Source organism: Arachis stenosperma, chromosome 7, assembly GCF_014773155.1.
Source record: "Arachis stenosperma cultivar V10309 chromosome 7, arast.V10309.gnm1.PFL2, whole genome shotgun sequence".
Lineage (NCBI taxonomy): Eukaryota > Viridiplantae > Streptophyta > Magnoliopsida > Fabales > Fabaceae > Arachis > Arachis stenosperma.
The window spans coordinates 7,130,726-7,155,299 of NC_080383.1; the positions used below are offsets into that span (position 1 = coordinate 7,130,726).

A 24,574-nucleotide genomic window follows, 5' to 3' on the forward strand; every position below is an offset into this window, starting at 1 on the left:
TTAATTTCAACTAGTGAAAACGTTTTATACATTTCTCTAAACTACAAGATTATACTAATGTTAAAAATCTTTTGAGCATATCAAAAATAAACTATTATGTATTTTAAATATATTTGTTGATTAACACATTTTCAATATACACTTAACATGATTGGGAATTCTGTAACCAAAATTTTTAGATTAGCTATTATAGAAAATTACCTTGTGCTCTCCCACAGTCAAATGTTAGTACATTTGAAAACAAGTTTAGCACTTGAACTCAAAATGTTGGTAAATTTAGTTCTTGTTAGTCAATATTTGCTGTACCAACTACTAAACCAGCATAAGATTAAAATAAAAAAAGTAAGTAAAAAATTAGACCTGGATTATCTACCCATCCACCATGTTATATACACTTTCAACTTTGCAACAAATAAATATAACAGTGAATTCCTTTTTACTTTTTTCTCCTCCCAAACTCCAACTCCAATATCATTCTCAAATTAAGGCCGCAAATGTTTATCAGCAGATTCATGGAGGGGGGATGACAATGAACTGCTATGTTTGCTAGGTGCCGGTGTGTTCTTCCGAGACTGTCGTTTCGTTTGGACAAGCACCGGTTCCTGCTCACCCTCTTCACTCATTGCTTCGCTCTCGCTGTCTTCGTCGCTACCCTTGAAAACAGGATGGATATAAGCACTCTGTAGGAACTCTTTCAAATTGAAGTTCGGCTCTCGGGCACGCTCCAACGTGTCCTTCATCATTGCTTCCTGAAGTTCATATACACAACATGAGAATTCACATAAATTTGATAGAAGAATGAACTAAAATGTCACCAAATAATGGCATGAAAGATTCAAATTCAGTTTGTGTTGTGAGTTCTTTGTGTTTCTGTCTTGAGACAGTTACCAAACAGAATCTGTAAGTATGTCTCAAACATTGTATTTTACTTTGCTTATTTCTCAAGGTAGACATGAAAACTAGTATGTCTTAATATCAAGACTAACCTGTAATGGATGCCGAATGAAAGCAGGTTCATATCGCCCTTTGCAGAAGCGATGAAACCAAATGGTTAAAACAGGGAGAGTGATGAGCAATGGAGTTGAGTTAGAAGCTTCTTTTGTACTCAGTAATCCCATTAATAGAAGCTGTGAGATCACTAAAGCAAATATAATGCGGCCATGTACATCAGGCCAGAAAGCTGCAGCACTCTCATATTCTTGGTTGTACACATTTATAATCTGCCATTCAATTTGATTCATTAGCCTTAGATAAGAACATGCATAAAGAATGACATGCAAACAAACATGATTATAGTTCGGAATTGTCACTAAAAACTAAACTGAATCTGAAAAGATTCCATAAATACTATAGTGTTCTATCATATATCACATCCATATCTTAATCATTTAAATTTAAAACTCAAATAATGTTAACATCATATAGTGCAAATACATCAAAAGAGAAGGAGAGTTTAAATTTTCTTACCTGATGACGATAGACAACATATGCAAAACCGAAGAAGACGATGATGTATGGAAGTAGAAAAGGGGTGACCACAGCATAAACAAGGCCAAGTAAGAAATAAAGTTGAATTTGTGGTTCTCCTGTATTGAAACCAATGGTTCCCGGATCCATTGCTTCTTCGCGGTCCTTTTCAGTCTTCACCAAGAAGGTGTTTTTCAAGTGATAGAATATCAATGGCTTCAACCTTAGAATCTCACCAGCACAACCAGCCCAACCATCAACCATTATATAGGTTATGAAGAAAGTTGCCTTCATTGGAATTGAGACACCAATAGTCTTCGGAATTCTACATACATAGCAAATGTAAATATTATTTAGAAAATGTTTGCATTGTGGTTTATGGTTAATAGGCCTGTAAGGCTGCGCGGAGGACTTACTCATTCGCAGACTGGTGGATAAACTTATCCAGTTGCTGGAAAGCAGTCCCAGTAATTATGCTCCCAAGAAATACATTTATGAACTGAAAGATATAATATCTTGTTGCTGATCTCCTTTCGAGAGCAGACGTGCTTATAAACCCTTCGAACTTTGACATTATCATCAATATTGTTGGCAGAAAAATGAGGAATATCTTCAAAGCAATCCCAGGAAGGAAACCTTGTATAAAAGATTTTATAAATGGTCTGCAATAAAAAAAGAAGATAGCATAAGATTAGAAATTCCAACACATTTTGGGTAGTAACTAAACTCAGTTGCAATAATAAGAGAGAATTATTTTGATGCATTGTTGGTGTAAAATATATTACACTATCAACTAATCAAAAGAATTTAATGATGTATCAACATTACACTCTAATTATGATTACTAAATCAACCAAAAACAAGAAATATGCATTAATCTTTTAAGAAAAAAGATGGCAGTGATGGAAAACAATGCTTACATCTCAATAAAGGCCCTCAAGAAGGGAGCTGCTTTTTCAATGCCTTCAATGTTGGCAAGTGACTGCACGAATGCGATAGGAATCATGAAAAAGAATGTCAGAAAGAAGAAAGCCACTGCAACTATAAGCCTCCTTATTGTGAGGGAAACATATGGTATGGCCATGTTATTCCAATACACATCACGAGGTTCCGGAGCCCATTCAGTAAGCCATGTGGTTGGATTTCTGGACTGCTGAGTTTGGGCACAAACTGCTGCACCCCAACGAGTTCGGAAAGAAACAAAAGCTGCTGGCATTATGGATTTAGGATCTTTTATGACTTTCTCTCTCTCCAATTCAATCTGGAAATTCATTTATAGAAAGATACAATCAAATTATGAAATGGAGAAGTGTTATTAAATGTTTACATTGATGGCATAACAACATGTGATCCACCAAGTACATAAGAAATTATGAAGTACATGAAATTGTACAAGAAGGCTTGGTAGTACTAACTTCTTTTGAAAGTTTATCGATTTCGTCTGTGTAAAAATCAATTGCGTCCACCCTATTGCCGCAAAGTCCTAAAAATCCAGTCTGCTGACACAATGTTAGCCATGTGGAAAGAAAGAAAAGAAATGGATGCATTGAAAAATAGCATGAGAAAACTTATGCTGAAGCCAAATCAAAATGAACAAATAATTCGGAGTGCATAATTGAGTTGTTGAAGGCATACCTTTTTAGTTGGCCTTTCGGTCTGATTTCTAGAATATTTAAGTTGGTAGTAGTCAAGCCAGTTCTGCTTTTTCTTCTTCTTAGCAACTAGGCTAGAAAGTTTCTTTGCATTGTAGATAACCTGCATATAAATATAATTGCACTGTAAGTTAAACGAATAACAAAGCAATTTGGATATAAATATAAATCGTTGAAGCCACACTGCAATTATGGTGTGACAATCCTGTAACATAAATTGACTGAAATTGTTGCAAACTTTAGATATTGCTATTTATACTAGGCATGAACAATCCATTTAAACACAAAACAAGAAGATATAAGTAACCAATGGTGGTGGTGAAAATTTGGGATCATACCTGATGAGTGAGATAGTGGTCTGGATGGTTGACCAAGAAGAAATGCTCCACTAGCTCACTAACTGATTCATCAGGATCAGGTGGTACATTCCTAACAAGTACCTGCACAAGTAAAGAGTAATTTCTTCAAGAAGAAGTAAGAAGGAACCAAAAGTAAAATAATTCAAGAGCACTGTGACTTTTGAAATAAAAACAAATAGGATACACTTTTTTAGTATAAATTTTGAATTATGAGTTCAACAATCCTAGTACATAAATCCTTATCCAGAAGCATTGTTACTGTGATTATAAACATATCATAAGTCATGGAACGTGATCTTACTGTGAACTGGTCGGGACGGCGTCGTTCTGAAGCAAGAAAATGCAACCTCATTGTTGCAATAATCTGATACTCCCTTTTCAAGATATAGCATGTCCAAAAGGTAAAAGCATAGGCCATTACCAAATGGGTCCAAAATCTGCAATACATTTAAAACGTTACTGGTGTGTAAAATTTAACTTCAATTACCGAAAGCTTCTTCCATAACAAAGAAAAAATACCAATACAAGATTTGCTTACCTGTTTGATCCTAATGGAATGTTTGAAATGGAAAGCTTATCTATGCTACTGTAAACCAAATTTGAACGCTTCAGGGTGTCGTTGGTCCAATTGACAGGTACGATAACAGAAAATGCAAGGAGTGCAATGGGGACAAATATTTTTAGCCTGTGAATACATAGTTATTCAACAAGAAAGAAAGAAAGAAACAATTTGATCAATGCCTGCTCCAAATTAATATATATAAATTTAATATCAGATACACAACCACAGTTACTGCAAATAATATTTTAGGAGCATACCCGAGCAAGTATATCCTCAAGTACACGGCGGAATCCAGGCCTGCGTGGTCAATTAGTTCCGGTTCTGGCATTTGCAATGCTGCCGGCATCCAATTCAAGAACCTTATATAAGAATTGAAGTCTAAATTGACAAACTTGCTCACAAATGCTCCTGAGTGCAAAGGACTGGTCCTTAAACCCTTCAAATACCATTTCGGAAAGTACACTCTATCATTTATAGGTTGTATCCGGAGCACAGCAAATGCAATTAAGAAAGTTAATGCACTGAGGAGGTTTATTGCTGCTGCAAGTCCTATATCACCAAGTGAAGCCATTTGCACACTTCAACAAAGTAGAGAATAAGCTATTCCCTGCAAAATATATATACAAGAACTATGTCAAAATTCCACTTCATTTATAAAATTGGAATTTAAAATTGCACTTCAGGTACTGCATTGACAGGTAAGAGAGAAAAGGACTAGTTTGACAATTTTTTTTTTTTGTACTAAGCTTTATTTTTGCCTCCCCCTAAACTCATTCCCAATTTTTTATTATTTATCCTTTTTTTTGGTGAGCCATGGAAGTGAAAATTAGCCAAGTGGCAAAACCATCCTTCATAAACTTGTAAAATGTATGAACTACCAAACCGTGTGTAGAGGACATGTTTTTTTGGTGTCCACAACCGAAACTGAATGATGAATCTACCTGTTCTTACAACACAACAAGAACTAAAATCCAAAACTTCAAAACATGTCAAATTCTTCCAAAATTTCTATTTCATCTAAGCTATCGATGAACATAAAAGAAAAAGGGTCTGTAAAATAAAAAAACAAACTCGTAAAAATTCTACATTTGCAGTGCTGAAAGGTGAAAACTTTCATGATCAAATACCTCTTCAGAAACTGCTAGTCTCAGCTGAAACAAAAAACGAAAATTGAGCACTTCTTCTTCTACCCAATTGAGATGATCACAGAAAAACAACAAACAGAGAGAGAGAGAGAGAGAAAGAGATAGTAGAGTTAGTTCAAGCGACCAAAAGGGGAACAGCCAGAGGCAAAAACGTCACGAATCAGCTAAAGTTGAAAACTTTATGGCATTTGATTGCAGAAAATGGCAAGTAGATATTGAAAATGAAGTTCCGTAAGGGGATGTCTCAGTCAAGAATATGAGGCAAGATTTGTGTGCCTACTGAGTAGTACAAAAAAGAGCAGGTAGACCCATTCATCATGTGTGAGTGATATTGATTCAGATAAAGCGATGTGAATATTAAAATATTGAAAAACGGAGAAGAGAGTGAGAACTGTGTATGACTCAGAAACAGAAGAGAAAAGAAAAGAAACCAGGTGGCAGAGGAACTGTGCCTACCGTTACTATTTTTCTGTCGTCTTTCTCATGTCCTGTGTTTATGCAATCAAACAAAATCATTTTTATATCAAATTCAGTCTTATTTTTAATAAATTTTAATTATTCTTTAACGAATTTTTAATTAAATTTTTATATTTTTTTTAATTAAATTCTTATACAAAATCAAAATTTATAAATAAAATTTTACTGTAATAAAAATTATTAAAATTACCAGAATATTCAATTAAATATTATATATATTTATTTTGTTTAAAAAAATATTCTGTTAATTTCAGTATTTTTATTACGATATAAATTTAATTACAAAATTAAATATAATATAGAGATTAATAAAAAAATATAAAAATTTAATTAAAAATTTATTAAAATTATAAAAATTCATTGATATTACGTAGTTAACACAAATGTTTTATTTTTTTAAGACAATATTAAACTCTTGACAAACTATTAGTATAGAAAAAATGAACTTTCTTAGATTTAGTTCTAACGATATAATTATATATTGAAAATATTTTGATACCCATTATGTATTAAAAGAAATAACTATATATATAAAAGACACTAAAAAAACTATATAAAAAAAATATTTTTTTGAGATGTGCTTATCGCTAAACATGATATCATGACGCACGCGTGTAATTTTTAAAAGCTAAGATTAATTAAGTTAAAAAACTTTTAAATATGAAAATTTATTTACATTTTAAAACTTGCATAATTTTTTATTTAATAATTTAAATAAATAATGTGTTTTAATATTCTTAATTAATATATATCCTTATAAAATTTGTTATCAAGATTTTTATTACCAATTCATTATTATTATCATTATTAATGTCCAAATCTAAACACATGTAAGCGATGTTACCGGAAAATCACACGTAAGAAACGTTGTGATTATCTATTAAATATTAATCTCGTGAAAAATTTATTTGGTCAACCTTATTCGACATATAGAAGATACATATATAGAAAAAATAAATTGAATTTTGAATACTACTCAAGACTTCTTTATACTAATAAATAAATTTTCCAAATTTTATATTTATTAGTAAATAGTACTTACAAATACAAATGCAAATACAAATAATTATAATTACTTATTTTAAGCTTTCAATAATAACAATAAATATTAAAAAATGGACATTATAAATACTCTGAAATTAAAATCATACAAAATTCATCCATAGATGATGAATGTGACGATATAAATTACAAATTGCAAGGAATCAATCAATGAATAAATAATATAGAAGACATTATAATAATTTATGGGTTGGCAGCATGTGGAGTTTTAAGTCACTTGCCGACGTTTCTCTCTTTATTCATTACCTAATAATCTAACGGCTCTATTTGAAATCAATGATAATAATAAAGTCAATAATAACACTTCAATGTCATAAAAGCCAGGAAACTGATCGAATAAAACGTTCATATCTAGCAGAATTTCTCATTCATTCTTGCTTTTTTCTTTTCTTTTTTTTTCTATTCTATTTTTTTATTATAACTTGTTTAAGAAAAGCATCCTCTATATATGTGTTTTAGATAGTACTTTAAAAAAAAAAGGAAAATCATTATTTAGATTTGATTAAAGAAGGGTACTACTTTATAACAAAGATGAAAAGGCACGTTTAATTTTATTGACATTTTAAAGTGTATCGGATTCGAAATCTTCAAATATGTTGAATTTGAGAATTTCACGGTCACTAATTTTAATTTTCCTGATTTGAAATAAATGATAGTTTAATTATATATGATTTTAACATGAACGTATTTATTTGAATATTATGTGAATATGTGATGATGTCATTTGGAAAAAGGTTAATAATTAGTTGTAAGAAATTTGGGTTAGTTTACGTTATAATAATGTTATATTCTAAGTTTAAATATCATTATCATGATGATGTTAAAATACGCAAATCAATATCAAAGTCAACTACTTTTTTTTTTTTTACTTGAATCTAATTGGTAAATATATCACTATTTCAAATGTGAGTTCGATTTTTTTAATCATCTTGTTGAAATTTTATATTAACAGTTCACTGAGAAATTAACGTCATATGTTGATTTGTCAATGTACCAAAAATGAAAGCCATATTTAAAATAGAGTAAGTAAAAGCATCATTTTAATATAATTTCATAAAAAATACTATATGCACATAAGATATCACTATCATATATTTATATATACATGTGATATTTAACATATTTATAATATATATTTTATACTAATAATTAATTTGATAATTAATTTTTAATTTACACATAACATAATTGAATAGTAATATATAGAGTTAAATACAGTGTAAGTGTGTACTCTTTTATTTTAAAGTCACCAAAAAAACACTCTTATTTTAAAATACAATTCCGTTACTCATACTTGGACATTATTTTAGCAATAATATTTTTTAACAATCAATACACATTTCTTTTATTTTGTTAATTAAAGAATAATATAAATATACAGTTAATTAAAAGCAACATATTTTTATATGAATATTAGAAATGTTTGGTATATGAATATTATCATTCTTCAAAATAAGTGTTACGTTTTTTATATTTTAAATACATTAATTTTTCAATAAATATAAAAGCTAAAAGAGATTTTTTATTTTAAAATAGAGGGATCACTAACATATAATAAATTAATAATACATAACCATAATTAAACTATTTAAAAAAATATGCTGGATCCAAAGAGAGCAATTAGAAATAAAAGATGTTATGTTGTTAACCCAACTCCCACCCCACTTTCCCAACACACAAAAGAAAAATAACTAAAGATGTTCTTTCCTCTGATTTCTTAATTGATTAATTCTGAAAAACAAGAAAACATATAATGAGAATATATGTATGTATGTATATAGAGTACTTTCATAAGGAAAATAATTTGTACGCATTTAATATAATTAAAAACTTTAAATTTTATTTTTTCTATAAAGTATTTCACTTTTATATTTAGCAAAACCCAATACTTTTGGAAAAATGCATAAAAAATAAAATCCATCATTGACCCCAAATAATGAAACTAAATATATTCTTTAATTGAATCAAGTATATTATTATTATTATTATTATTATTATTATTATTATTATTATTATTATTATGTAACTTTACTAAATTAATATGTGTTTTTTAAAAGAAGAAAAACACTTTTTTTGGGTACAAGGTTTTTTTTTATGGAATATAAAATATATAATATATACTTAAATACTAGTTGATATAATCATATATAAAATCTGGAGTCAAAGAGTAACTAGAAGTTAAAGATATTGACTGTTTTAATTTTGAAGACAAGGAAACTTATCATGAGTATAGATTTTGATTATAGCATTGTGAAAGTGAAACCCGACTAAATCCCTATTTTGGTCCCTGAGATTCACGCGATTACTCATTTTGGTCCTTGAAATTCAAAATTACCTATACTGGTCCTCCAGATTCAAGTTTGGGCACCAATATGGTCCCTCGACTCTTTCCGGTGATGATTAGACAAATGGAGTGCTGAGATGACACCCTTCTTATCACGTTGGACGCTGTAATGGCTAGTTGTATCTAACTTAGTCCTCCTTTGTTAAAACTTTGTCATTATAACTCATATAAATAATAAGATAATTAGGGTTTTAGGACTAAATGAAGGACCAATATAAGTAATTTTAAATTTCGGGGACCAAAATGAGTAATCACGTGAATCTCAAAGACCAAAATGGGGATTTAGTCAGTGAAACCCATTTATGATGTGTTATGTCTATCCTCTAAAATGCTTTTATTTTGAAACTCTATCAAAATTATTTCCATCACGAGACTTGATGAGGAAGTAAAAGATCGCAAATTAATTTTTATATTAGGGTGAGAATAATATTTTTTAAGATTATAGACGGTAAGAATATTAATTTTAGACGTAGATTTAGAGGGTAAAAATCGGATCATTCATTTTTTAAAGAATAAAAATCGGACTCTTTCGATTTTTAAAAACAAAAATCGGACCATTCAATTTGTGAATTTAAAAAAAAATCACAAAAAATAGATCTATCGATTTAATATTAAAATATTTTAAAATTTTCGACGTAGATTAGAGGGTAAAAATCGGATCATTCATTTTTAAAGAATAAAAATCGGACTCTTTCGATTTTTAAAAACAAAAATCGGACCATTCAATTTGTGAATTTAAAAAAAAATCACAAAAAATAGATCTATCGATTTAATATTAAAATATTTTAAAATTTTCATTGCAAAATAATGGAACCAATCGATTACACATTTTCGTACCACAAAAGAAATACTAACATTGTCAACATAATTGGATTGCACACAATCCTCATTTATTATTAAAAAAATATTTATTTCTTTATAAAATTTTAGTTGCAGGGATCAAACACGGTTAACTATTAGGATTTTATTCCTAAAAGATTCGCTAGTATATATAAGTTTTGATTAGCCTATACGCTAGGTATTGATTTATTGTTTTTAGAAATAATTGATTTCTCCTTGAATCAAGCATCTAGAGTTTTGTAAGATATAAGTGAAGTGATTCATAGAGAAGGGAATAACAGATATCCAAACCAAGGAGACAACATAAATGAAGGAGTGTACAAGAAAAAAGATCCATCATTTTATGTGACCAAAGTTGGTCCTACGTTGTGTGAGAGACATATGTAACGAATCAAGATGAGGGGTATGGTATCAATATGTATTAATAATTTAATATTATATGCTTAGAAGTTATTACAAGACATTATTTGTTTTATAGGAGCCTCTCAATGCAAGGAAAGGAAAAATCACATGCACATATCTATAATTGCCTCATTAATTTGTATCCACAAAAAAGGAAAAATAAGAATGAAATTTGGTATAACAAACTATAAACGCACCAACACCCGGTGATGTCTGTTACGCAACTTTATTTATTTATTTTTTTTCATGGTATTCTCTAATTCGGTAGGTTAAGAACTAATTCGTCGAGGTACTGAACTCCATTTAAAGATTTGTTATTGGACAATAAATTACTCCATACACAAGGTGAATATATATATACTTTTGCCGCGATAATGAACTCCATTTAATCTTTTTTCTTTTTTCGTGAGTATAATGTATACTATATAATGTATATATATTGTTGGTCAAGAATAATTGAATTCCAAAAAAGGGTTATTCGAGTAACTAAGTGAGCTTTTTGGAAAGAAGTCAACATCGAAGGGGACATGTGTTCAGAGGCATTAAGCAAGAGTCCGATTGACTTAGCAAATCGAGGAGGTATTCGATAAAGAAGATCGAAGACTTTGAAATCGAAAGTCATTCTGAAACCATCACAAAATCAAGCAAAAGAGCGGGAATGGTTACCCATATTTTCGCACATGTGGAATTTTCATTTTAAATTAATCAGTTAAGTAAATGACTATAAATACTAGAAGGCTCGAAGTCACAAGGATTGGAACTTTGCTTCAGAAATTACTCACGCACACTCACATCTTAGAGACTTTCTGAGTCTGCTTCGAGTCAATTTTCTATAGGGTTTCTTCCACTTGTTTTTACTCTTTATTTACATTTTCTGCAAATTTTATTTTTCTTGCAAATTTATCTTTTAAGCAACATTTAACATTCCTGTATTATTATTTTCGAATTCAAAGTCCTTTGATCTAATCGAAGGCATTTTACTGCTTTATTTAAATTCCATGCAAGTCATTTCGAATTCAGTCAAATTTATTTTCAAAATCTTTTATTTTCAGTCTTTTCCTCTAATCCCGTCTAATGCGAAGGTCTTTGATGCATTTTTAGAAAACTGGTACTCGCAAAAGAGGAGTTAGTTTCGCTCCCAGACCATTAGAATCGAACCACCATCGATTTGCTAAAAATTGACAAAACAAATTAGCACGCCTGGTGGGACAGATTTTAAATTAAGAAGTGGAAGAATTGTTCACATGGCTGATGAAACGTCGAATGTGAATGGTGGTTTGTCTACTAATGACAGTGCACCAGTAGTTGTACAACCTTCTGACGTTACTTCACCTTCAGAAGGGGTGGTTATCAGTGAAAGTGTGGCGGTTACAAATGTGTAGGCTAGAAATAATAGACGTAATACTCATCCACGTGGTAATCCACCACCAATTCAGCCCCAAGTAACTACTGGTTGGCCTCCTTATGGTCTTGATCCTGGCTATACTCCGCCAGTGAATGGTTTTGTTCCTCCAATCCGATTTTTGGGTGGGGGGGGGGGGTAAATAGAGTAAATAATGTTCAAAATCCACAACAGCAATCTGAGTTTTCTCTAGATTATAATGTGGGTTTTACATTGAATGCTTCTAATTCAATAGCAGCATTTTGGCAACATGTAGAAGAAAGTCATCATGATCTGGTCAATCTATTGACCCAACAAATGACCACAATTCTGAATCTTATGATGGCTGATCACGAATCAAAATTTGATTGTCTTGCAAGGCAAGTCGAGCGAATTGCTCGAATCGTTGATTATGATGAAGGAGAAAGGCAGAATGCCAGAGGAAATAATGAGGATTTTGAGAACCTATTTCAAAATGAAAATGATGTTTTTAGAAACAGAGAAAATCCTCAGTTAATTCCTCGTGGTCAAGATGCATATGATGTCCTCGCTCGATTACGCGGTAATCAAGTCGGTGAATGTTATCAGGTTACCAGAATTTTGGAAGATGTACTAAATAGGGTTGGATTCAATATAGGATTCATGAATCCACCCCACATTGTGTCAGCTTTTCCTCATAATGTTCAAATGGTTGAAGTGCCAAGCGGAATTAAAATTCCTAAAATAATTACGAAGTTTGCAGGAGAAGTTGGAGAGTCAACTACTGAACATGTTGCTCGATATTTGGTCGAGATTGGAATTTTAGCCAATGATAAAAGTTTGAAAATAAAGTTTTTTCCTTCTTCGTTAACGAAGAATTCATTTACTTATTTTTCAAATCTTAGACCGAATTCGATGACAACATGGGCTCAGTTAGAAACTGCTTTTCATACCCAATTTTATCGGAGAGAATTGAATGTGGTAGTTACTGACTTATTGGCTTTGAAACGTGAAGATGGTGAAACCATTGATAATTATATGATTCGTTTCAAAAACGCTAGAAGTCGTTGTTATGTGTCACTTCCTGAAAGTGAAGTAGTAAAGATATCAGTTATAGGCTCAATGTGCATATTCCTGACCTAGCCCATTTAGATGAGAGGGTTCGGCAAGTAGAAATTCTGAAGAAAGAAAAAGAGAAATATAAGAATGAAAGGAGGTTGAAGAGCAAATCTTTCTCTCGTAAGGAGAAAGTTTTTTATGTGGCCCTGGAATCCTCTAATGAGGAAATTAATTTAGAGGCAAAAGTTGATTTGGCTGAACTTAGGAAAGGCCCTCCTTATGTTTGTTCTTTACTTAAGAAAATCCCCAACAATGAGAAGTCGAATGATTCAAAATTAAAAAGTGGAAAAAGATATAGTTTTGATATTTCAAAATCTGATTAGATTTTTGATGTGTTACTTAAAGATAAACACTTAATTTTACCTGAAGGCAGAATTTTGCTTTCGGTAAAAGATTTAAAAGGGAAGCCTTATTGTAAGTTTCACCAAACAACTAGTCATTCGACTAATAATTGTGTTCCTTTCAGGGATTTGATACAAGAAGCCATCATGGAAGGACGATTGAAATTCGATAATGGTAAAAAGTAAATGAAAGTTGATTCTAATCCTTTCGATACTGAAGCCAGTTTTGCTGAACCATATTTTGGTGTGAATATGGTTTGAATGTCTTATGACTTTGATATGGCTCTGGAAAACTTTGAGTCAAATGTCCGATCTGTATACCCTGGAGCAGGAGACGGGTTGTTGGATTTTCTGGTGTAGCAGAAGTTAAAAGATCGGGATCTCTGTGTCTTCGATGCAATGTAGTTTTCGATGCTGAAGTTGCAGCGATTTTTGAGAAGGAAATAATGAAGAAGGAATTGGCTCACAGGGAAGAACATGCCCGTCAGAAACAACCTATTCGACGAATAGAAGGGAAAAGTTATGGAGGTCCTCAGAAAAGTTCTATTGCGCCTCTCAACCATTCTCAAGCCATTGGCGTACAATGGATTCGAACTACCGAGAGTTTCGTAATAGGGACGCTCATTATAAGCATAACCCACAGTGGGGGCATAGAGGTCCTCCTCGAGGTCGATATCCTTTTTTCCGCGGCCGAGCCAGAGGATATCCAACGGGCAGAGGAAGAAGAGAACGACATCCATTTAAGGAGTTTTCAGTCGACAAATTCAAGGGGGCAATACCTTCTGTGCACTCTCGAATAGTTTTTTTGACTGATGGAGAGACGTATCCAAAAAGAGTTTCTTTCCTTGTGGAATTGGATAAAGGAAAAGCAGTGGTAATTGCTTCAGATGGTGACAAGGATAAGGTTGCTGGTTTAGATGAAGAATACTTCGAAGAAGGAGAAGATGAGATGGTCAGTACTATCTCGATTATCCTGACGAAATATCTGAGGGAATATGAAGGGAATCCTATAGAGGATTATGATGTGGATAATGAAGAAGCCTTTTCGTTCATTCAATATGAGGATGAACCTGGTTATTTTCAAAGGTCTTCTAGGAAACAAAAATCTCATTTGTGCCCATTGCACATTACTGCAACTATGAGTGGGATCAAAATAAACAAAGTCATGATCGATGGAGGGGCAACTATGAGCTTTTTGCCTGAGAGGATGCTTATAAAAGTAGGCAAGCATCCTGATGATTTAATCCAAACTAATATTTCTGTAATGAACTTTAGTGGTGCTTCGACCCCTACTAAAGGATTGGTTACTTTGGGGGTGAAGGTTGGATCCTTTGATCGAAACACTATCTTTGTGGTGGTGTCTTCGAAAGCTAGTTACAATGCCTTATTGCGACGAGACTGGATTGACGGTGTTGGGGCTATACCATCCAATGTGCATCAAAGTATCCTTCTTTGGACAGATGATAGAAAACCTGAAGTAGTCAAGGCTGATTCGAATCTGTATGTTGAGCAGTTGCACGTCGACTTTAGGGTGTATAGTTCTAAATTAAAACCTTTAAATGTTGACAGGGTACTTAATTCTTTCAATTGTGAAGGACTAAAGGGTGTTATCTGACTTCAGAGTGCTATCTGACTTTAGAGGGTTTAAGCATGAAGCTTCGTTATCCACAACTTAGCATTCCTCGGACTTGGTGGGATTGTTCAACATAAGTGGTGATTTGAGGATGCTCTTCAATGGCAAGTAAACAAGACGTCTCGAATTATCTGGTAACTTTAAATAAGTATTTAAGTTATTTTCTTTCAGTAAAAAACAAAGGTGACTCTTCTGATGAAGTTGAATCATTTAGGAATGTAATTTCTTCTTCTTCTCATAGTGAAGATTCGATTTCTTTGATCGAATTTAGTGACTGTTTAAGTTCCTTTTGTTTCAATAATTCTTGTAATGTTATTAGTTAGACTGCTAGTGAAATAGAAGAAATACATTGTATTGAAAATGAAGCTGTTGTTAATCCAGTGAATGATCAAGTTTGTTTCAATTTTAATGAATCTGTTGATCTATCTTTTGATTGCATCTACGACTTAGAACCTTTGAATTTTGAAAAATATTCGGTAAAAGATGATGAACATTCAAAAGGTTTCAAATCACAAGATCCTTTAGAAGAAATTAATTTGGGATCTGTTGATGATGTTCGAATTACTTACATATGTAAGGACCTTACAGTCCCGTTTCAAACAAAATTATATCGTCTTTTGCATGAGTTTAAAGATTGTTTTGCTTGGGATTATCATGAGATGCCTGGTCTTGATCGTTCTCTTGTAGAATATCGATTAGCGTTAAAACCGAAAGCTCGACCAGCCAAGCAAATGCCTCGATGATTTTCTCCTAAAATTAATCAAAAGATTAAAGAAGAGATTGAACGCTTGATTAAAACAAAATTTATTCGAACCACACGTTATGTTGTGTGGGTTTCAAACACTGTTCTTGTAATGAAGAAGAATAAAAAATTGAGAGTGTGTATTGATTTTCGATATTTGAATAATGTCACTCCAAAAGATGAATATTTTATGCCCATAGCAGATATGTTAATCGATTCTGCAGCAGAAAATGAGATTTTATGTTTTATGGATGGTTATTCAAGATATAACCAAATCTTCATTGCAGAGGATGATGTGTCTAAAACTGCTTTTCGATGTCTTGGGGCATTAGGCACATATGAATGGGTAGTTATGCTGTTCGGTTTAAAAAATACTAGTGCAACGTATCAACATGCTATGAATACTATTTTCTATGAATACATTGGAAACTTTATGGAAGTGTATATTGATGATGTTATGGTTAAGTCGAATTCAATGAGCCAACACATTGACCATTTGAGAAGAGCATTTATTACAATGCGAAAAAAGGGGTTAAAAATGAATCCTTTAATATGTGCATTTAGTGTATCGGCAGGAAATTTCTTAGGATTTGTTGTCCATAAAAAGGGTATCGCTATCGATAAGAATAAGGCTGCTGGAATTTTAGCATTATCCCATCCTAAGTCGAAGAAAGAAGTACAATCTTTTCTTGGAAAAGTTAATTATCTCCGAAGGTTCATATCGAATCTTTCAAGTCGGACTCGAATATTTGCATCTTTAGTAAAACTCAAGAATGAATCGCAGTTCGAATGGACAAAAGAACATCAAGAGGCTTTTGAGTCAATCAAGGCTTATTTGTCCCAAGCTCCAGTAATAGCAAATGTTCGCCCTCATGAACCGTTAAAATTATATATTGCGGCATCCATGAACACAATCGGGTGTATGTTGGCTCAAGATGATGAAAACGAACATGAGTGATCTGTTTATTATCGTAGTCGAGTATTAACAGATATTGAGACAAGGTATTCACCCATTAAAAAACTATGTTGTCTTTGTATTATGCTTGTACAAAGTTGAAATGCTATATGCATGGTTGCTAAACTTGTGAAAATTATTGCACAAACTGACCTAGTAAAATATATGCTGACTTATCCAATGTTGAGAGGTTGATTAGAGAAATGGATGTTGGCATTAACAGAGTTTGATCTGCAGTATGTTCCAGCAAAGGCGGTGAAAGGTCAGGTCATTGCAAATTTTCTAGTAGATCATTCGAATAATTTGAATGACCAAGGCGCAAATATAATTGATGTCCATGTCGATTGTTGGAAATTATATTTCGATGGCTCGAAACATAATGATGGTGCTGGAGTAGGTATTTTAATTATTTCACCAGAGGGGGTTCCATCAGAATTTTTGTTTGAGTTAAAATACCCTTGTTCGAATAATGTGGCTGAGTATGAGGCCTTTATACTGGGTCTTGAAATCCTTATTGGAAAAGGGACTTTAGAAGTTCAAATCCTTGGGAATTTTCAGTTAGTTTTGAAACAGTTATCAAAGGAGTTCAAATGTAATAATAAGAAGTTGCAAAAGTATTTAGCAACTGAATGGGAGTTGTTAACTTCTTTTTGGAAAGTTTTATTAGTTCATATTCCAAGAATTCAAAATGAAATTGCTAATGAATTATCTCAAATTGCTTTGAGATATAAAATCTTCCCAGAAACACTAAGAAAGTTGGCAAAAATTCCACAGATTTTGGTGCCTGTTGATGAAAGAGAAGCTTTGTGTTTAGATGAATAGGAAGATGACGATTGGAGGAAACCCATTGCTGAGTATTTAAAGAACTCCAGTGTTCGAGTCGATAGGAAAGTGAAGTTGAAAGCAATAAATTGTGTTGATGGCTGGTGAATTATATAAGAAAGGAATTGATGGAAGCCTTTCGAGATGTTTGAGTCAAGCTGATAAAGATATTGCTTTAGGTAAAGTTCATAGAGGTATATGTGGCGTCCATCAGGCTAGGATAAAAATGAAATGGGTGTTATGTTGAAATCATGTTTATTGGGCTTCTATGATCAAAGACTGCATCGATTACGCTAAAGCGTGTCAAGAATGTCAACGCCATGGGGGTAATTCAACGGATCCCAGCATCAGAGTTGCACTCGATTATTAAGCCGTGGCCATTCCGAGGATGGGCTTTGGTTTAATTGGGTTGATACATCCCCTTTCGTCGAAAAATCAAAAATTTATTTTAGTAGCAATAAATTATTTCACGAAGTGGGTTGAAGCTGTTCCTCTCATAAAAGTTGGGCAGAATGAAGTGATAGATTTTATTGAGGAATACGTAATTCATCAATTTGGAATTCCTCAAACGCTAAGTACTGACCAAGGGATTATGTTCACGGACCAACGAATTAAGAATTTTATGGTTTTGAGAAACATTAATATGGTTACTTCAACCCCTTATTATGCGCAAGCCAATGGGCAAGTCGAAATAGGAAATAAAATTTCAATCAGTCTGATTAAAAAGCAGATTGGAAATAGACCTCGAACTTGGCATGAGACTTTGAGTAAGGTATTATGGGCTTATCGAAATTCACCAAGAGGATCAACATGTACTTCTCCTTATAAATTGTTCTATGGGCATGATGCAGTTTTGCCATTAGAGATTAATCTCAATACCTTGAGGATATTGAGGCAAGATGATTTACCAGTTGATGATTATTGGAATGCAATGTATGATGAATTAAATGATTTAGACTTAGATCGTGTTTTAGCTCTTGAGAATATGATTCGACAAAAGGAAAATGCTGTTCAAAATTATAATCGTCGAATAAAAGAGAAATGTTTCAGTATAGGAGAGTTGGTCTTGAAAGTTGTATTGCCAATGGAAAAGAAGTTGAGATTTCTTGGCAAGTGGTCCCATACTTGGGAAGGAGCTTTTCAATTAATCGAGTTGTACTCTGGAAATGCATATCGAATTAAAGATATTGATTCTAGGAACGTGATTAATTCGATAAATGGAAAATATTTGAAGCAATATCAATGTATGTTGAATCAAGATTAATGATATAAATAAGGATAAGTGAGAACACAAAAGAGTTATTACATATAAGATATCCTAAGGTGGTGAAATATCAGGTGCCAAGAGTTCTGCTAAGTCAGAATAGAGTTGGACTCTTTCACTATTCAAAGCAGAAAGTGCCTCAGTCTGCTCATACTCTTCATTTTGAGCCTTGTCAAGCTGTTTCTCACAATCTTCTTGTTTGGCCTCGACAACACAGAGTTCTTTGAAGATTTTTTGTTGTTTGTTTTGAGATGCAACCAAGTGTATAGCCATATCAGCTTTTCTCTTTTGAATTTTGGCTAATTTTTCATTGATTCGAGTCAGATCAGCTTTAATATCTTCTTCTTATTTATCATAATGAGCTTGAGCAATGAAGGCTTGGGAGATTCTCAGATCAAACTCTTTGCAGGATGCCTTTATTGGTCAAAGAACTTCGCTGATTTCTTCTAACTCAGTTTTAATTTTGGCAACCTTTTCCTTGGCTTCCTGTAACTTATCTTGGATAGTGATGCAATCATTGAAAATTCTTATAAACTTCTTGATTATATCAGAGAACTAAGGAAGAACCTAAAATTTGAGGGAAGAACTTAAAAGATCGGAGAGAAGTGAATTCAAGTCCGATTGGCCAGTCAATTCAGTGGGCGGATTTGATAAGAGTTTCAAAAGGGTGATTAATTATTTACGAGTGTTTTGATTGAGCTCTTAAGGAAGGCTGGATGTAAAAGGGCCTGTAGGAGCTGGAGTTGAGATCGGCACTTCATCTTCTTGAACAATCTGGGTAAAAAAAAGCAACTAATCCAGCAAGGTCAATATCAGACAGCTGAGAAGGCATATCAAGGACTTCAAAAAATGGTTCTGGACCATGAGAGGTTGAAGGCTCGATATTCTTGTGGAGGCTTAGAGATTTCGGAGGAGAAGGAATGATCTCTGGACCTTGAGTGGGTAAATCGGAGTCAGGAGCAACGAGAGATTCATTGAGGTTTTCATCTTGAGTTGGAGAAGGAGGTTTGTCAAAATTTTGATTTTGTGATGGTGAAGGTTGTTCTTGTGTCAAATCGACTACCTGTGTTTCACTTGGAGTTGGTGGAATAACCTGAACAGGTTCAGTAGATATGAAAATCTAGGCTGAAGAATGAGATTCTTGTTGCTCCGATCTTGGTGGATCTTGTTGTGTGGTCTGTCCAAGAGCGAGTGAAGAAGATGTTGATTGAGTAGTTGTTACAGTTTGAAATAAGACACTTGATAGGTTAAAATTTTCCTAATCGATTTGATACAAATGCAATTAATATAAAATTACCGGAATGGTTCTTTTCTGAAACAGTTGGGGGATCGATTTAGTTTTTAAATCTTCATCCGAATCAGAAGGAGCAGCAAGAATATTCTGTACTGGTTGTTCACTTTTCTCGGAGGAGCTTTCACTTGAAGGTTGAACCAGGTACTAAAGAAAAAATCGAACTCATGGCATGTTTAAAAGAATACAATTGAGAGGATTTGAAGAGTTTGATTAAAAGATTACCTTTCTAGAAGCTCTTGAAAGAACTTGTCGAGTCTTCTTTTGTGGTTTCCTTGAAGGTGCTGCAGCCTCGATTTTCCTTTTCGAAGTCCTCCTTGGTGAACCTTCAGTGGTTGGGGAGGCTCTAATGGCTGAGTTTTTTATTTCTTCAAGGGTGCGACCGTACTTGGACAAATATGCTGTCCACCAGTTGAAATAGGATTTGGTGATGTATGAACTACGCTCGTAAGAAAGGTGATTGTAGTTCATTCTTTGTTGTTGATTGGAAGAGAGACAAATGTTGAGGGCCTAGCTCGAAACTAACTCAACATGACGGAAAGGTTTGTTTTTTCGAGGAAGTGGGGTTGGAATGGTTTGGGAAAAGCCCAAATGCCTGGCAATGTAGTGAGGAGCATAGAGAGTTGCCTTGAATTGTTCTTTTTTATATTGAGGCAACCCAATTGGGATCACCTGAACAGCCAGTAGGTTTGTCCAATTTCTTTTGGCAATCTCATCCTCGTGATCATCATTTGGAAAAAGAAGGCGTTCGAGCCATGAAGGACCACAATTTCGACGCAGGAAAAGAGTAAAATTGAGGTCATTATTCTTGAAATTCTTGCAAGAGTGAAAAGAGAAAAAAATAGCCCAGAAACGGTCCTCAGTCGACTGGGCATCTGGGAAGTTTGGTTGGAAGGAGGCCAATCGAAACCCTTTGATGTGTTGTTTATCAGATGAACTATTCCCATCTTTCTGCATGAACTTCTTGAAAACAACATTCAACCAGAGTTGGAGGAACCAGAAGGGACCTCCTACATTGATTCGAGAATTGTTTCAAAGGCAATTGACCAAATAGCCAAGTTCTTCGAATAAGTGACCCAAAAGCAACTTGGCCAAATTAAATATGTTTCCTTAATGTAAAAGGGCAGCGAGAGGGAGAAAGAGTTTTTGCATCTGAACGCTTTGAGAGCAAAAGACAATGGCATTCAGCCAGCAAAATAGAAACACAACATGCTCATCGTTGGTCACAAGTTCATCTTCCTTACCCATGTTATGAGTGATAAAATTACTATAAGAAGTCCGGTGGTCTATCCTGTATTCCCGATTTGGTTGTGCATCAGAGGTCAGTTCAGGAGAGCTTATGGGGAGACCAGTGATGGCAGCCACATCAAGGAGCGAAAGACCAACCATTCCACAAGGGAGGTGAAAATTGTTTGTGGTCGTGTTCAAAAAATTGACCACCACTCCTATCATTCAAGGGTGGGTTATAGGTGTGAAGTGAGAGAGTCGTAGGAGGTCTTGGATGCCAAGAGCTTTCCAGGCAGCATTTTTCTCCGATTCAAGATGCTTGTGCAAGGTCCTAAAGTCGGCCCCTCGTGGAGTAATTTTAGGGTTGTTCCTGAAGGATTTTTGAGGATTGATGAAATGAGAAATGATGAGGTTCTGGTTGATTAGCAAATCTTCCCCTTGTGAAATGGGGAAGTAGTGGATACATTTGTGCACCGTTCCAAGTTCTGAATGGGACCAACGAAACAGTGGGTTTCGTCGCCAATGTTGAACGGAATGAGAATCCTTGTATCATCGACTTGAGGTTGAGGGTCTTCAATAAGTTCGTCATTGATTTAGTTGAGTATTTGTAAGTTTGGGGGAGCCTAAGGTTGAGCTATAGGGCCTTTGCCCTTGTCTTGTGCAGCAATGCGGGTTGAAGAGGAAGCCATTGTTGATCAAGGTAAGAAATGGGAAGAAAGTTGCAGTTGTAGAACAAGGAAGAGCTTAGAGGTGAAAGAAAAATTGAAGCTTCAAGAAAAGTAAGAATTCAGGAAGAACTGACGGTAAGAAAATTCAAATTTAAAGACGAAGAATTATTTTTAATTGTTGTTACAGAGAAGGATTCAAAAAGAGAGGTGACTTCGTGAAGAAGGTGAAGTGGTGGAAGAGAGAGATTATGAATTGTGGGAGACGTGTCAAACAGATGAAAAGTTAATGGGGGAAGTAAATATCATTTATGGCTAATCATGGTGATTTCTGTTAGTGATAAAATCAGGATTAAGTGTTTTGCCTTCCAAAAAATAATTTCGAAAGCAAACACATCAATCATAGGGGCAATTTGTTGGTCAAGAATAATTGAATTCGACGGAAGGGGTTATTTGAGTAACTAAGTGAGGTTTTCAGAAAGAAGTCAATTGAGGAGGTATTCAACAAAGAAGATCGAAGACTTTGAAATCAAAAGTCATTCTGAAACCGTCACATAATCAGGCAAAAGAGCGGAAACGGTTACCCATGTTTTCGCACACGTGGAATTTTCATTTCAAATTAAGTAGTTAAGGAAATGGCTATAAATACTAGAAGGCTCGAAGTCACAAGGGTTGGAACTTTGCTTCAGAAATTACTCACGCACACTCACATCATAGGGACTTTCTGAGTCTGCTTCGAGTCAATTTTCTGTAGGGTTCCTTCCACTTGTTTTTACTCTTCATTTACATTTTTTGTAAACTTTATTTTTCTTACAAATTTATCTTTCAAGCAACATTTAACATTCCTGTTCGATTTACATTTTTGTATTGTTATTTTCGAATTCAAAGTCCTTTGATCTAATCGAAGGCATTTTACTGCTTTAGTTAAATTCAATGCAAGTCATTTTGAATTCAGTCAATTTTATTCAAAATCTTTTATTTTCAGTCTTTTTCTCTAATCCTGTCTAATGCGAAGGTCTTTAATGCACTTTTAGAAAATTGGTACTCACAAAAGAAGAGTTGATTTCGCTCCCAAACCATTAGAATCGAACCACCGTCGAAAAATCGACAAAACACATATATTTCTGGACGTATACTTTGGGCTTGGTTTGGGCTGGCAACTAGCTCGGACTATAACAGCTTGCTTAATGACTCACAGCACAAATCACATGTGATCCAAAAATTTTAAATAAAAACCTTAAGCATGACCTGACCAAAAAGAAAAAAGAACCTTAAGCATGTAAAAAAACTTAACAACATGTTAATTTGACTTTCACCATATTTAAATTTCATTGACCGAACATAAAAAAAATTTCATTTCAAGTTATTCAACTTTTCTAAAACCTTTAAAATGAGTAAGATAAAAAAAACTAAATCCTGGTAGTAGTTTTGAGATTCACGACATGCATTAATTTCATCCTGATGTTTTAAGTGTATTATTGTCGTCACCAAAATTAAGTTTCGGATGCTATAATAATTTCTCGATTCTATTCTGACAATAAGTCAGCAAATGAAATGATAAGCCAATACTCTCTTATTGCACTAGATAATTTAGTGAAACAGTGTTGTTTGTTTTTGGCGCCCAATCAAAATATGTGTACAAATCGTTTTGCATGCTCACAACTAACAAAACACTCGTTTATGCTTTGATTAGTTACTATAAAAACAATCATACATAATGTCATTCTCATATACAATTTTATTGTATTTTCAATCAAAGTGTCATTCGATCCTACTAAAAATCTAAAATTATTTATATAATATCAATTGAGAATCACTGAATTAGTTCTCTTCGCAACACAATTTCATTTCATTTTTTTTTTAACAAAATGTGATAAGGGGTAGACTAATATCTCTCTTTAAAGTTCTTAGATTATTTTAGATTGATTTAAATTTTAAAATATATTAAATTGTATTTCTATTTTTAATTTATTACATCAATATTTTAGTTTAGAATTTAGTTAATATAAGAAAATTTTTAAATTAATATTTTAATAAATATATAACAAATGTATTAAAAATAAACATCAAATTAAAATGTAACACATCAGACAGGATAACTTACATGTTACTTTAGAAAGGGTATGATAGTATTCACTATATATATATATATATATATATATTATATATATATATATATATATAATTTGTTAATCATAATATAAGTTGACAATATATGATGCATTTTATTAAGAATTTGCACATAACACATAAGCAAACTTCAAAGATCCATCATTTTATGCGAGCCAAGTTGGTCCTACATATGTTGTTCGTTTTATGTGCATAGATTTGTAGTATTATAACGAAGTAGTTAAAATTTTAAGTCAACTAAATTTTTTTTTTTTTTGATATTATAATCTGAATACATCTGAAAATCTGTATTAAATCAGGTGATTAATTTTATGATTTAAATTATATTATTATTTTATATTTCACTTTTCTAAATTTAATTTTATAAAGAATATCGATTTTCACTTACATTCGTCAAGAACATGATACCAAATTATTTTTGTATTGGGCCTGCTACACATACAAGTAAAAAGACCGTACAAATTTTACAAGTTATCAGCCCAAACTTTATTAACACGCGCACTAACTCATTTTGAATGGAGCGTAACTACACGCGCCCCACTCAAACGGTTCCTCTTCGTCTTCTTCTTCTTCTTCTTCTTCTTCTTCTTCTTCTTCTTCTTCTTCTTCTTCCTCTTCCTCTTCGTCTTCATCTTCGTCTTCTTCTTCTTCTTCTTCTTCTTCTCTTCTTTCTTCTTCTCTTCTCTTCCTCTTCTTCTTCTTCTTCTTCTTCTTC

At 33.1% G+C, this 24,574-nt stretch overlaps 3 protein-coding genes across 3 annotated transcripts; 2 read left to right on the top strand and 1 right to left on the bottom strand.

Moving 5' to 3' along the window:
• Nucleotides 1-482: 482 nt before the first annotated feature.
• LOC130941021 (CSC1-like protein At3g21620) lies at nt 483-5,518 on the bottom strand. The gene is made up of 12 exons (XM_057869365.1): nt 5,168-5,518; nt 4,298-4,647; nt 4,017-4,163; nt 3,780-3,915; nt 3,458-3,559; nt 3,103-3,222; nt 2,883-2,963; nt 2,388-2,728; nt 1,884-2,129; nt 1,468-1,792; nt 987-1,220; nt 483-749 (listed from the first exon to the last, which is right to left on the bottom strand). The coding sequence occupies exons 2-12, from the start codon at nt 4,609-4,611 to the stop codon at nt 483-485; spliced, it is 2,313 nt and encodes a 770-aa protein (XP_057725348.1). The 5' UTR covers nt 4,612-4,647; nt 5,168-5,518.
• An 11,149-nt stretch (nt 5,519-16,667) lies between these two features.
• On the top strand, nt 16,668-17,282 carry LOC130939312 (uncharacterized). Its single transcript, XM_057867425.1, has one exon. The coding sequence runs from the start codon at nt 16,668-16,670 to the stop codon at nt 17,280-17,282; it is 615 nt and encodes a 204-aa protein (XP_057723408.1).
• A 97-nt stretch (nt 17,283-17,379) lies between these two features.
• LOC130939313 (uncharacterized) lies at nt 17,380-18,546 on the top strand. The gene is made up of 2 exons (XM_057867426.1): nt 17,380-17,476; nt 18,134-18,546. The coding sequence occupies exons 1-2, from the start codon at nt 17,380-17,382 to the stop codon at nt 18,544-18,546; spliced, it is 510 nt and encodes a 169-aa protein (XP_057723409.1).
• Nucleotides 18,547-24,574: the final 6,028 nt, after the last annotated feature.

What these genes read in the sequence shown, in the direction of transcription:
- LOC130939313 (XM_057867426.1), top strand. Translation starts at nt 17,380, where the DNA reads ATGGCTGGTGAATTATATAAGAAAGGAATTGATGGAAGCCTTTCGAGA. An exon ending in TTTAGGTAAAGTTCATAGAG is followed by an intron (nt 17,477 to 18,133) that starts GTATATGTGGCG and finishes GGCATGATGCAG; the next exon opens with TTTTGCCATTAGAGATTAAT.
- LOC130939312 (XM_057867425.1), top strand. Translation starts at nt 16,668, where the DNA reads ATGTTGGCATTAACAGAGTTTGATCTGCAGTATGTTCCAGCAAAGGCG.
- LOC130941021 (XM_057869365.1), bottom strand. Translation starts at nt 4,611, where the DNA reads ATGGCTTCACTTGGTGATATAGGACTTGCAGCAGCAATAAACCTCCTC. An exon ending in TTGAGGATATACTTGCTCGG is followed by an intron (nt 4,164 to 4,297) that starts GTATGCTCCTAA and finishes ATGTATTCACAG; the next exon opens with GCTAAAAATATTTGTCCCCA. An exon ending in TCATTCGGCATCCATTACAG is followed by an intron (nt 750 to 986) that starts GTTAGTCTTGAT and finishes TATGAACTTCAG; the next exon opens with GAAGCAATGATGAAGGACAC.